The sequence below is a fragment of the Tamandua tetradactyla genome, chromosome 1 (assembly GCF_023851605.1).
Source record: "Tamandua tetradactyla isolate mTamTet1 chromosome 1, mTamTet1.pri, whole genome shotgun sequence".
Lineage (NCBI taxonomy): Eukaryota > Metazoa > Chordata > Mammalia > Pilosa > Myrmecophagidae > Tamandua > Tamandua tetradactyla.
In genome coordinates, this window is record NC_135327.1 from 122,001,961 (window position 1) to 122,015,852 (window position 13,892).

A 13,892-nucleotide genomic window follows, 5' to 3' on the forward strand; every position below is an offset into this window, starting at 1 on the left:
ATGGACTTTAGTTACTAAAAATGTATCAATATTTGTTCACCACCCATAACAAATGAACTGCACTAATTCAACATGTTAATAAAAAAGCAAAGTGCATGGGGGGGGCATGAGTAGGGTGGAGTATATGGGTATTCTCTGTACTTTCTGCTCCATATTAATTAAACCTAAAACTGCTCAAAAAAAAAGAAAGTCTATTAATTTAAAAAAAGGAAGGAAGAAGCTAAAAGTCAGGTAAATGAATGACACCCTTCTGATTATTATGTCAACTGTAGTCAAATGTCATAATTCTTCTGTGTATTAAATCTACCTTTTCTGTCCCATCCTTTGAAGACAAACCCTTGTCAGGTGAGATTATCCTAATTTGAAATTGGTAATGGTTGCAATAAACCACTATTTGGATTTTTAGATTACAAACTCAGTATAAACTGGCTTGGACTGTCTGGAGTTACATTCTTGATATACTCGATGTGTTTTCTTTTTATCATATTTTATTCTTATGTGTCCACATGATATTTTTTCAGAAAGAAAAATAGTTCAAAAGGTAAGTATGTTTTATATAATTTAAAACTTTGGTGAACATGACATTAGACTTTTTTTTAAATAACAGTAATTTTATTACTTATGACTGTAAGATGATTTTTCTGACATGTTTTGATTATAGAGCACGTATAAATTTTTAGCAAATGAAAGGACCGCTACAGTTTGTAAATCAAAGAAGAAAGTCTTGCCATCATTCCTCTTGTTGAACTTTTGCATTTATTTGTAATAATAACTGTCCCCAATGTATCTTCATTTAATTTCATTGCTTTTAGACAATGGTTTGTTTCCTTTTTATGAACTTTCTTTCACGATGTTGTTGGATTAAATTTATTTCCCAGGTTGATAACCCTTATTAAAATGGTTCTAGTGGATATTTTATAAAAACAGCCTTAAAGCAGAGACTTATCTGCTACTAATACAGATAATGTTCATATCGGTAAATTGACTATGAGGAAACACTAAATGATCCATGCACTACAATTTCAAAAATATTTTGGATGGAAAATTCCACTGTTATGTAGTAGCAGCTACAAAACAGCAAACACTGGGTTTTGAGCATCAGCTGTGTATCAGATTTTTCAAAACCCGTAACTTCATTTAATTCTGACAACAATCCTGTGAGATTAAAACAATTCCCAGAGTAGTTTCTTGATTCCAGCTACCCCGCTCCCCACTTTTAAACTCCTAAATTGACACGTTGCCAGGTATAAGCAAGATATCAGCAGACTTAAATTACAAGGTCTAAATGGAAAGAAATTAGGAGTCCTTGGAATCCCTTTCCTGATAAAAGTCATGACTCCTACAAGTGCAACAAATCCACTAACAGGGAACTAACTTTTCCGTGCCTCCAGACAGACCCCATTCCTTTCCTTGATTGCTCTAATTCCATGAGAGGTCCTTCTCCAAGGGATTTGGTTGCCTCCAAAACGGTTACTCTCTTCCTTCCCCTCTGTGGGTCTCAGATTGCTTACTTATAAAGTGGGAAACTTGGACAAAGTTTGAGCAGACGTCCTGAACCAAAGCTGGAGGTGAGAGGGAGTGAGAGGCGTAAACAGGAAGGATAAGTCATGCTTTCGATCTACGAGGTTAAACTTGGAGGACGACAAGCTAAAGGTAAACTCTAGGGACCACGGCCGCAGCGGAACCCAAGCCCCTATTGCTGCAGCCGGTTCGGCTTCTCCCGCCAGATTCACAACGCCCCCTCGCCCAGTGTTGGGGGGGGGCGAAGACTACACTTCCCAGAATGCCCTTCGAGTCGCCTGGTAGGGCCCCAAGAAACGTCTGAGTGACGCCATCATCCGGCGCGATGTTTGGACTCCTTTGATGTCGTGGCACTTCAGGGCTAGAAGTTGGTGTTCCGGGGGGCACTGAAGTCGCCGTCCGGGTGATCCTTCCTACCTAACCCCGCCCCTGCCTTTTCCCTCATCCTCTGGCAGGATGAGGCGTGCAGGCCTGGGTAAGGAGAGGGCTGCTGTTCGAAGTTCTGTAGGCCCTAAAACCGGGCATGCTCGGCGCGGGGGTGGGGCAGGAGGAAATGGGATCGGCCACAGGCATCTGGGCCAGAAAGCTGAATGTATAGTGTGGTGGTGGTCGGGACTAGTGGTGGTGGGAGGAGCAAAACAGGGGGGACCTTTGGAGGAGGTGCCATGTGGAAACATATCACTTATTCCAGATCGTAGAGGTTTCCTTAAGTTTGATTCAGACGCAGTTTAGATGATAGGTTAGGGAGAGTAGTGTAGTACTGGCAGTAGGGTATGTATGGGCGTCAGACTCAGTAGTCGAATTTAATTATGAAACTGGATCTTAGTGTCTTCAGAAGCGAAGTTAAAAATAAGTGTTTTGCCTGTGAAGCGCACTAATAGTGATCATGTTAGCCTGGTAACAACGAGTTACAAAGGTGAATGTATGTGCCCGAAAGGTCTTGGTATGTAACATCGGGGTCAGAGGTCTTTTATGCAGACATTTCTCAATGAACCTTGTTTCACTGCTAAGGTAGTAGAATGTGGTAAGGCTTGGTGACTTAAAATTTGTTTTTGTCCTAAGGTTCACTAAACAACTGGAATAAGTTAGGCGCGTGGACTTTTACTGAGCCCTATAATGCATTGCTATTAGAACAACATTTTCTATTAGAACAGTTTTGAAGCCCTATATATATATTTTTTTTTTTTAAAGAAAGAGGGAGGAAGGGAAGGAAAGACAGAGAGAAGGAAGGAAGGGAGGAAGAAAGGGAAACATCTTTAAACATTTTCTTGTTTTATTGTATTTTGTTTGTTTGTTTGTTTTTTACATGGGCTGGGGCCGGGAATCGAACCGAGGTCCTCCGGCATGGCAGGCAAGCACTTTGCCCGCTGAGCCACCGCGGCCCGCCCCTTGAAGCCCTATATTAAGCTAACAAAATAAAAAATAAAAATAAAAAACCACCCTGCAAAATTAGTGTACCTGAGAAAAAGTGTAAGTATTCGAAAATATGTTACTTTTCTAAGGCATTATAATAAGATGGAAAAAAGAGCATTTCCTAAAAGTGTGCCAAATGTTGAAGGTTTTCAGAAACTATAAACTCATACATTGATTATTAAATTGTAGCATGAGAACACCTTTGTAAAAATGTAGTTTTGGGGAATATTTGGATCATAGAGATAAAATTGACCAGGTAAATTGAAGAGAAATGAAGAACTAATTATGAACAAGTTTGGTGTTATATGCCTAAACTTTTTTCCTTTTCTTTATGATTACTGACAACATTTATTGTATATTTGAGTAGGCCCTAGGTATACAGTTGTTTGTGACCCTGCTTGTGCTCTCCAAAAAGTTACCAATCTAGCTCCCGGGAAGGAATACTGACAAAGATATACTGTAGCACAAAGTGGTAGTTATTTGGCCAAATGCAAGAAAGTTCTACATTCGTGAGAGTCTCAGGGACTTCAGAGAAAAACGTGGGGTACTTTGGAGACCTACCCTAAGAACTTGAACTAGTCGTTGAATAATGGAGAGTAGAAGAAGTAAGTTCCAAATGGGAGGTGACATGAATGAATGATTGGGAATAGAATTGTGAATGATATGTGTAAGGGATTATGATTAAGCCAATTTGGTTGAAGTATGGGGTGTGGAGTCACATCATGAAGATCATCAATAGGTTCTTTGACCCGTTTAAATGTTTTTGTGCAGCAGTATTCTATGTCAAATTGTGGCAAGCACTCTAGAGAAGTGGTTCTCCACCCTGATGGTGCATTAGAATCACCTGGAGTGCTTTTAAAAGTACTAATACCTGGGCCCCAGCCCAGATAAAATAAATTAGAATCTTAGTGATAGAGCATGTTACTTTGCTTTTAGTGCTCCACTGCTGTTTTGCTGATTGTCAGCCAGTATTAAGAATCACGAGTATATAGGAAAGGTGATTTCTTAGGTAACTATTGCTGTAATTTACTTTTCTGTAAAGTAAGAAGGATTTTTTAAAAAAACATCTTGCTATTTAAAGTATCAATGTGAATCAGTTATGGAATTTTAATTGAAATTATTAATGAGGGTATTTGTGTGCAGAAACTGCCACACCTCACATGGATCTCTAAATCATTTGAGTAAGTTGTCCATAGAAACTACCTAAAATAGGTAGCCTTTATCTAAATTGACAAAGACTGAGGATGATCTTTTGTACTCACTGGCTTTCCTGCAATTTTTCATAACAGTAATTCACATAAAGAAGTGGCTGAGTTTGCCATAGCAACTTCTAGAGTTTTATTTGATTTTTCTTTATATTGGAAGCGGGTGATTATGTGCAGGAAGATCAGCTCTTTAATAAGAAAAATGTGCATTGAAAGATTTTTGAGCTCTAAATGAAAGGGAAATTTCTGCTTTGAATAAATGAAACAGTAGGAAAGAACTCTAAAATTAAAATTAAGATAGTCAAAAAGAGCAAAAGCAGAGGGACTAAATAACTATTAATTTCGAATTCCTTGGTGAAGTTGCCTAATGATTTATTCATCCAATAGTCATCCCAATGATTATTTATTGGGGAAATGCAATGTACTTAGAACTTTAGTCATATAAAACAAGTGGAAAACGTTTTCCTTTTCTTGGAGGATCTTGATCTTTATTAATGTAGAGTTTCACAGAGTATCATTGATTAATAGAGTGAAAAGGCATTATAACTTTAATTGTTGGGTGGAGAAAAATATGTCCAGCCACTTGAGTTTTAAACTTCAATAATAGTATGTCGAGGCTTTCATGGCTAATGTGTCAGCAGTAGATGGAAAATGTAGGTAATGCAGCTCTCTCTCCTCTGTTTCGAACATAGTTCAGCATTTTGTTGGGGTTTTGAAGTGGTGGATATTGTGTAGGTGCCTCCTTCTTATAAAATGCTCATTAGACACTGCGTGGGGTGGAGACGATGCTAAAGAGGATGCATAAGACACTGTTTCTGTTCTCAGAAGCTTATGATTCCATTCTTGAGAAAGGTATGCGTATCAAAAGTTGAATAACATTGACTTGAGATTCTGTTCATTAATTAATTCATCAAGCAAGTATTTATTGAGTGTGTCTAGCAAAGTGTGTACGTGTGTAGGAGGAAGGGGAATAGGCAAGAATGATTGAAACAAATCTAGTTTCTGCCCTCCTAGTCATTCTAGGATGTGACAGATGTTTATATGTTTATCAGTTCTGTTAAGAATTCAGAAGAGGAGTTCAGGGCATTGTCAGTTTTGCTTCCTAAAGAAAGTTAAATTTGTGCGGTGTATTCAGAGAGCTTCCTATTCACAACTAGACTACTCTTCAACTACTCACACTTACTGCTACCTCTTGTCTTTGCAGCTCTTGCTGTCACTGACACTCCACCTGCTGTTTTAGCTCCTTTAGATTTCATGTCACCCCTTTTTGCACACATTTTCAGGCTGCTATCAAATTTACTTCAATCCCTGTCCAACCTAGTCTCTGTAGTCCATATCTCCTACCATTCTTTTTGCATGCATTCTCAACCTCTGTTCTTCTGTGATCCCCTTGCTATAAAATTCCAACTTTAGGTCATCCCAACCATCTAACTTCTCATCTACTAACCCAAACCAGTGAGAACTTCTGTAGAACTATCACACATCCGAGAGGAGAGAAGCCACTGAAATATTGTCTCAGCCAGGTAACTCTACTGTTCCTTCCTCCATAATTCTCTTTATTGTTTATACCAAACCATCACCATTCTTCAGCAATTGGCCCTTTCTCTTCCTTCATTCAGAAAATTGATAGCATCAGTTGTTAAGGAAAACATTTTTGTGGTTAAATAACACCATCAACTGCGCTTTCCTCTTTCATCCACCAACGAATGTATGTATGTACTCACTGTCTAAGGTTCACGCCACCTGTTATTTGATTGCCTGATGAATATAAAGTACTATATTAGGGGGAGGAGGAACTGTATTCTGAATGCCATTCCCCAGAAGAGAAGCACCATAAGAGCAGCACTCAGGACAGTACATCTGACACACAGTAGGCACTCAAATGTTTGTTGAAGAATGAACAAATCCCTCTGTACCTTCTCAGCTAATGGTTTCCATGCATTATTCCATCTCTCTCCTCCAGCTTCAACTTGTTTTCCACTCCCGTTGGCTTTTCCCCACTTAGCTGTCTTCTTTTTTTAAAGGAGAGTACTGGTAAGGGACTCTCCCTCTGTCATGAATTCCCCTTTTACCCATATCTTCTTCTTTCTCTATTTCTTTTCACAGCCAAATTTCTTCAATGAGTAGTTGTTGCTACTACTTTTAGATCTCTTAATTAGAATATATGTCTCTACTGAGCAGGGAATATTTCCTACATAACCTTATATATCAGTGCCTATTTTAGTGTCTTGTCATCAGTCAGTAGTATTCCTTGCTTAAGAGAGTAGTATTCCTTGCTTAAGAGAGGTTAATGGGGAAATTGTTCCTTTATCTATTTGGCTATTAATTTCTAAAATTCACCTGAAATATGAATATTATAGATATCTGTGGTCTGCAACGCCCTCCAGGGGTCTTTGGCAGTTCTTTCTTAACTCTGGTTTCCGAAAGTGGCTTCTGTTTTTGCTAAGATTACACTTGTGACTGCACCTTGCAGGTGAAGGAGTACCTCCTGGCAACTATGGCAACTACGGCTATGCTAATAGTGGGTATAGTGCCTGTGAAGAAGAAAATGAGAGGCTTACTGAAAGTCTGAGAAACAAAGTAACAGCTATAAAATCTGTAAGTATATAATTGTAGTATATAATACCTAAGGAAGAAATTTGGTTACTCATATACTGTGGTTTAACAAGGTCTAAGTAAACTGAAAATTTAGAACAGGAATAGAAGATTAAAAAATGTGGCCAGTCACAATATATGAGACATCCAGTTTTACTTCTTTTTAAATGAGATTTAAATAAGTTGATTTTGCTGAACTCCAGACTTTTCTGATGGATAAATAAAAATACTGTATGTTGTCTTCAGTGATGTCTATCTTTCACCCCCAGGTAGTTCTTCTGAAGTTTTCTTCTTCTAGTCTCCTAAAGCTTCAGACATCAGTTTTTCATGTTTCTGTCTTTGTATCTTAGATCAGTCACCAGATCATATGATTCTTTCTTTCCAATCTTGATCTCTATTCCTGCTTTTCTATTTCTATAATCCTGTGGTTTTCTTAGGTATACTATTGAGCGTCTCTTACACTGTTAACTAGTTTTTTGTGTGTTCTCATATGAACTACATCATGTCACCACAGTAATCTTTTTGGAGTATCATTTTAATTTTATCGCAGCGCTTCCAGAAATCTTCAGTATCCCCCCATGATTTAGCTTGACTTTATAAATCCTACGTAGATTGACCCTAGTCTTTCAGACCTTATCTCCTGTACTTCTGGAATATGCTTCTATGGTATGTGCTTTCTTCTGGACAAATGGGACACCTCCCTGTGTCCTATGCATGCCTGCCATTTTCCACTCCCATATCTTTGATCATGCTATCCTTTGCCTTAGATGTCGTCTCCATTTTTATATTGACTGAGACCTTGCCCCTCCTGAAAGGCACCCACACCCCCCACAAGCTTCTCCTTATTGCATCTCTTTCCTCCTCCAAGCCTTACCTGATTAACACATCCAAAGTAACTTTTTTTCTCTTATGAACATGAGACCATTTGTACCATTTCTGTAGCACTTATTGCATAGTGACTTGCATTGGAATTATTTGTAAAAGAAATTTACCGGAGTGTTGGGTTTTCTGTTATACGTACATTTATATTGCGCACAGTCCCATCATAGTTTCTTAATCAGTGGTATTAATTTAGTAAATATATATTGAATAAAAGAATTATAAAAAGATGATTATAACAATTTATGCACTTTATTATGCATTACATTAAACATACTATAGACTTATAGAGCATTCAGTAGAAGCCCATGTTATTAAAACTTAATTGACATTTTATTATAGTCTTTGGAAAATTGATTGTGTTCAGACTAGAGACTGTTAAATTCTGAAACAGACTATTGTTTCCAAAGTCATATTAAATTATAAGGAGGGCCAGCTATGAAACTAAGCAATATGGTATAATGTTAATACTTTATAAAGTGTAATACTTTGAAAGACTTAAGAATTAAATGCTTTAGTTTTTTTTTAACTCCAGTGTTGATAACTTAGGCTTCTTGTCTGTGATGTCCTGGAATTTTCTTTTCTTTCATGAAAGAGAAAATTGTAGAAAGTAGTTGGATAATTTGTTTATCTAGCTGTATGGTTAAATCTGGAACAAAAAGCTCATGTTCTGGTCTATAGAATTCTAGTGTGGTTTTGTGTCAATATTATATCATACTTTCACATAAATTAAGCTTAAAATAGTCTTTGACAACAACTGCAATGATTTGCCAAGATTTTCGGAAGTTGGTTGTTTTTGTTCATGTATATTAGAAGTGAAACTTATTTGATGACTATTTAGTATTAGATATGTTTTGTTTTAAATCGCACTCATCATTTCCTATAGTATTGTTTCTTTCTGCATAGCTTCAGCAGGTGGATAATGCTAACTTGTAAATCTTTTTCTCAGTTTATTATCATCTTAGTAAAGAAAAAAATACCGCATTTGAAATATAAGGAAAAAATTCTTTAGGCATTGTGTTAGTCAGGGTTCTCTAACAGAACCAACAGGAGAGATATGTAAATATGATATTTATAAAGGTGTCTCATACAACTCTGGGCATGAAGTGTCCAAAATCCAAAGGGCAGGCTGTGAAGCTGGCGGCTCAGATGAAGGATGTGGGCAAACTCCACAGGAGAAGCTTACTGGCTGAAGAAGCCTTTGGCTGATTAGATTATCTCACTGTGGGAGACATGCCTTAGATGATCGCAGTTATAACTAGCCACAGATGCAGTCAGCTGACTGATGATTTAATACATTGGTCTTCTGGTTTATCAACCATCCATGAAATATTCTTGCAGCATGTTCACGCCAGAGCTTGCCTGACCAGACGACTGAGTGTAATCACTTGGCCAAGATGACATGAGAACCTAACCATCACAGACATGTATTCAAAGTACTTTCACATTTCACTAGAAAATATTAAATACTTCTGTCTGGATTTGAATTGATTGTAAGGGAACTTGTATGTCTTTTAAAATATAAAGAAGGATAGATACAGATAAATGGTTTTGCATGAATATAATATTAAAAGAGAAAAGAGCATGCAAGATAAGAGAAGCTAGAGGGAAGTATTAACCAACATTGAAAGAATAGGTTGAATATGAAGATGAAATCAGAATAAACAGCAGAGAGAAAATGTCAACAGCTCGAAAGTATTGGTATCCTAAATTTATTTGGATTTAATTCAGTAGCAAAAGAATCAGAAGAGTATATTTTCTTTCTAGAATGCAGATTCATCTAAGAAGATATTTATGCTTAGAATGGCATTATTTTTATTTGTAGCATTGAAATACCCTTATATGACTAATACTGATATGACTTTTTCTCCATAGCTTTCCATTGAAATAGGCCATGAAGTTAAAAATCAAAATAAATTACTAGCTGAAATGGTAAGTATGTTATGATAACTTTAAGGAATTTGGTTTGGTATTCTCAAATGTGGTACATTAGTCAGGAATACTATCATTTTAACTTTTAACCATTTTTGAAATAGATTTGGAATATCTGTAATCAGCTATGGCTGTTCATTACAAGCTTTACTGATATCACTTAAAACTGTTTTCTAATAGAATTATTCTGAAGTGTTTCTCAGAATAAATCACTAAAATGAGAATTTTGAGCTCTATTGGATTCAAATATTTTTTGCCACCATAATTAGAATTAAGACAGCAGAGTTGAAAGTATACTTACAGATCATAAGTCCTGAATTCTCATCAATTTATAGCTCATCAGTTTGGGATAATTAAGGTTTATTTTTGTCATATTTTTGAATTTTTTGTCTTGTCCAAAACATAAGGGGAGGAGGGGGCTAGGATTAAATGTATCTTTAATCCTGTGCAAATGACTATTTTGCATGTTCTTAGAACCCTTAGTGGATAAAAGACTGTTGTTAATTTATTAACCAATTAATCAAAAGCATTTCATATCCATCCAACCAAATGTCTTTTACTTAATGTAAGCCCATTTCTTTTGCTTGATCTCCTAAGGATTCCTATGAAATCTTGGTATTACGAATCCACCTTGTTTTAATCTTGAAGTTTTTCCCCTTCCATATTTTACCACTTCTACATGAGACTCTTTTAATAGGTTCCACTATATTTCAAAGTCACCATTTGAACAAAAGGATCTTGAAAATAGTGGTACATTTAACTGCTAACCATATTAAATTTTGGATGAATTACTCTCCCATGAAGCCATGAACCACTTGACTTTGGAGGGTGATGCCAGAATATACTGGGAAAAGAAACTGAGTGGGCAAGCACACAGTTAGTGTGGGCAAGCTATTTACCTTTATTGATAATCTTTTTTTTTTTAATCCAAGTAATTGGAATAAGACCTAAATGGATCGAGTTTTTGAAGTACTATATGGGACTGAGCAAAATGTTTATTGAATAATGAAAGAGCTTTTTATTCATTGAGAAAATTGCAATATTTTGCATTGGAGTAATCAGGGTGATTAACCTAAGTTTATAAACAGGCTCCCGAATTGATTAAACACAAAAGTGGTCATTTACAAAATATTTTAATAACAGAGTTTATCCAGTTTCTTATATGTATTTATGGAGAATATTAGAATCTGACTATTTTATTTCCCTTTTCCCTTTATAGGATTCACAGTTTGATTCTACAACTGGATTTCTAGGTAAAACCATGGGGAAACTGAAGATTTTATCCAAAGGGAGCCAAACAAAGCTGCTGTGCTATATGATGCTATTTTCATTCTTTGTCTTTTTTGTCATTTATTGGATTATTAAACTGAGGTGATGCAAGTAAGTGTGAATTTGAAATTTATTCCAACTTAATGACTTGGAGTATCACTTGGATAAAAATCAGCATCGAAACACTTTATTTTTCAAATACTATGGCATTTTCCATTGAAGATTACTGAAGTTTACTTGTTTTATAAACCACATTAGATAATATAGTGCTCTTTGGATACTGTTTCTTAATGACTCATTTTTAGCCCCTGTTTCCAGGGGTATTGAGATGGCTTGAAGTCAGTCTGGACCTAAGAATCTTTTTCTATTGCTTGTTTAACCATCAAATTAAATAGCAATGTAATAATCTGTTGTTAATATAAATGTAAGCTTGTGTTCTATATAAATAAATTTAGAGGGACAGGAGCAGAAATATCTGGAGAACCTGATGCTGAGTTCTTAAAGAGGGTGAACAGATTTGTGATAAGGTGGTAAATGGATTGTCCTGAACTATTATCAGCTGTGAACTTGTACTCCCCTTTCCTCCTTTATCCTTTATTCAACTAAAATTGTGGGCCAATTTCTTTTTTCTTTTTTTTTCTTTCTTTTTTTTCATGAACAGGCACTGGGATTCGAGCCTGGGTTTCTGGCATGGCAGGAGAGAATTCTGCCACTGAGCCACTATCGCGCCGCCCCCAATTTCTTTTTATATACAGTCTTCATAATTTTTTATGATAAACTTCTTCCTGTTCTACCCAAAGACCTCATTCTTTTAAAGTTTGTCATTTTGGCATATTTTAGTAGGGCCCAGTACTAATGTGTACCAGTATAGTTACTTGATATTGACTTTATAAATTTCATTAACTTGGCTTTTAGGAATTTTATGGCTTTAGCTACTTAGGTAGGTCATTTGGTTATCATTTGTGACAGAATAATGTGAAGCTAAGTAAATTGCTAAGCTCTAAGTGGAAATAAAATGTTCAAGAAAATTAACTGCTGCTGCTTTATTATATGCTCAAAGTAGATATGAAAATATTCAAGCATTGAACTTGGAGTTGAGTATTGTTACCTTAATCCAGTATGTTTGTTTATTAAAAGCGAAACATAAAAGTAGAATGTTAAGTAGAAAGAAATATTAAAATGTTAAATACTCTGTGTTGCTCTATTTAGAAATTTATCCATGTATAGACTCCAAAATTAAATTGTTTAATGAAATATATTAAAGTCTGCTACTTCTTTTGTCCATTTTGTTTTCTTGTCATAGGATCTGAGAAATGGCCCTGAAAACTCAGTTTCCAAATAATATCAGAAAATTTCAGCCTATTTGTATTATTTCATGACCTGCTTCAAACAAATGAGGCAAATTCTGACTGTGGTTTCAAAACTTCTTAATTCTTTATATTTTTAGTTATGCATCTATTATCTTTGATTTTACTCAGTTTTCAGTTCTTTATGCTCATTCCAAATTAGCTGTCAACTTAGGTCCTAACTTTTCTAATGAGTTTCTTAACATTTCAGCCTTCACTGGACAGGTAAATATACTGAAACTAAGAGGGGTAAGTGACATAAGCCAATAGAATGTAAGAAACAGGCCTTTGGTGTAAGGGGAGCAGCACTGTTGAGTTGGATGGCCTGAGTTCAAATCTTAATTCCTTCATTTGCTCAGTGTCTTTGGGCCTCAGTTTCTTCATCAATTCACCTATTTTATATGATTTTTGTGAGAAGTAAATGAGAAACAATATTGGAAAGTGCTAACGCATAATACCTGTTCAACAAATGTTAGTCTTCCCTATCATTAACAGAAATTAAAAGTCAGAAAGTAGAGTTCTTTTAAGGGCAAGACGCTAAGTCAGTTTTAGACATTTAAGTGATGATGTGACATCCAATGGAAATTTCTGTCAGGCCATTTGATATTGACTCCTTCATTCAAAAAAACATTTAACTTGTAGTCTATGCCAATTTTGTGATACCAGAGCTCAAGGGAGATTCAAATCATTTGGAGTCAGTAATTAAAGTTGCAAGGAAGGGAAGAGCATAAAGCCAAAGAAAATGAACTAAAGAAAGAAACAGGAGAATCAAAGGTAATAGATAAGGTCAAAGCCATAGACAACCCATGACAGGGCAAGAGATGGATGTATATTTCAGGATTAAGGTTTGGCTTTGTAAAATATAAACATTCACATGCATGTTCTTATCAAGAAGGTGGTGATTCCAGGAAAAGGGTATTGGATGATATACAAATGGTTCTAATTCACTACATTGTCTAGCATTCTTTAATTTACAAATCTTTTTAAGAGCTATTTAAATTGAGGTCTCTAACTAGCATTTCAAATCGCTGCTACTTATTACAGCTTTAGCTGAGATTTTTGGTAGGCAGTAAACCCTTATGGAAGCACTGTCATGTCCCTACTCTACCAGTTATCCTCTGTCGGTCACTTCTTCCTTCTGTTTGGGGACCCCTGGGCAAAAGCACTCCCAGAAATAAAATTGGAGGGAAAACATCAAATGTTTAAGAATTTTAATCAAACCCCTTCCTAATTCTGAAAAGAACTTTATTACTGTAAGGTTTCTGGGAGTTAATTATAATAATTGAACAGATAAAAGGTTTACATTATAATCTTAAACAGCATTAAGTTTTGCATGTTTGGGGGGCAGAGGTGATGTGGCAGCACTACCATCCTGCATTGTTAGATGACAGAAGCAGAAAACAATTTTGTAAAAGTCTCAGACATCCAAATTTTTCTCTGAAACATCTAGTCACTTGATTTCATTAGGCAATGGTCCACATCAAGTGTGCTGCCAGCAATACTTGGTGTTCCTTGGCTTTTCTGTTATATAACAATGCACATGGCATGTCCTCTTCCTTCCCTTCTGGGTTCCATTGATTTAGTTGCAAGTAACAGAAAGCACAGTTTATCTGCACAAACCACTATGGTCAGTAAGCATAGATCACTGCAATGAAAAAAGGGAGAATTATACATATTACTGATTGATAATATTATCTATTGTGGCCTCCTGGGCTGGTTGCCAGCAATACTT

At 36.0% G+C, this 13,892-nt stretch overlaps 1 protein-coding gene across 1 annotated transcript; it reads left to right on the top strand.

The window, feature by feature from the left end:
- Positions 1-1,820: 1,820 nt before the first annotated feature.
- Positions 1,821-10,925, top strand: BET1 (Bet1 golgi vesicular membrane trafficking protein). The gene is made up of 4 exons (XM_077123686.1): positions 1,821-1,996; positions 6,613-6,737; positions 9,489-9,545; positions 10,765-10,925. Exons 1-4 carry the CDS (start codon positions 1,978-1,980, stop codon positions 10,918-10,920), a joined length of 357 nt encoding a protein of 118 aa, XP_076979801.1. The 5' UTR covers positions 1,821-1,977; the 3' UTR covers positions 10,921-10,925.
- The last annotated feature ends 2,967 nt before the right edge of the window (positions 10,926-13,892 follow it).

Excerpts from the sequence above, each read along its gene's own strand:
- BET1 (XM_077123686.1), top strand. Across the intron at positions 6,738-9,488 it reads AAGTAACAGCTATAAAATCT|CTTTCCATTGAAATAGGCCA; the intron begins GTAAGTATATAA and ends TTTTCTCCATAG. Across the intron at positions 9,546-10,764 it reads ATAAATTACTAGCTGAAATG|GATTCACAGTTTGATTCTAC; the intron begins GTAAGTATGTTA and ends TTCCCTTTATAG.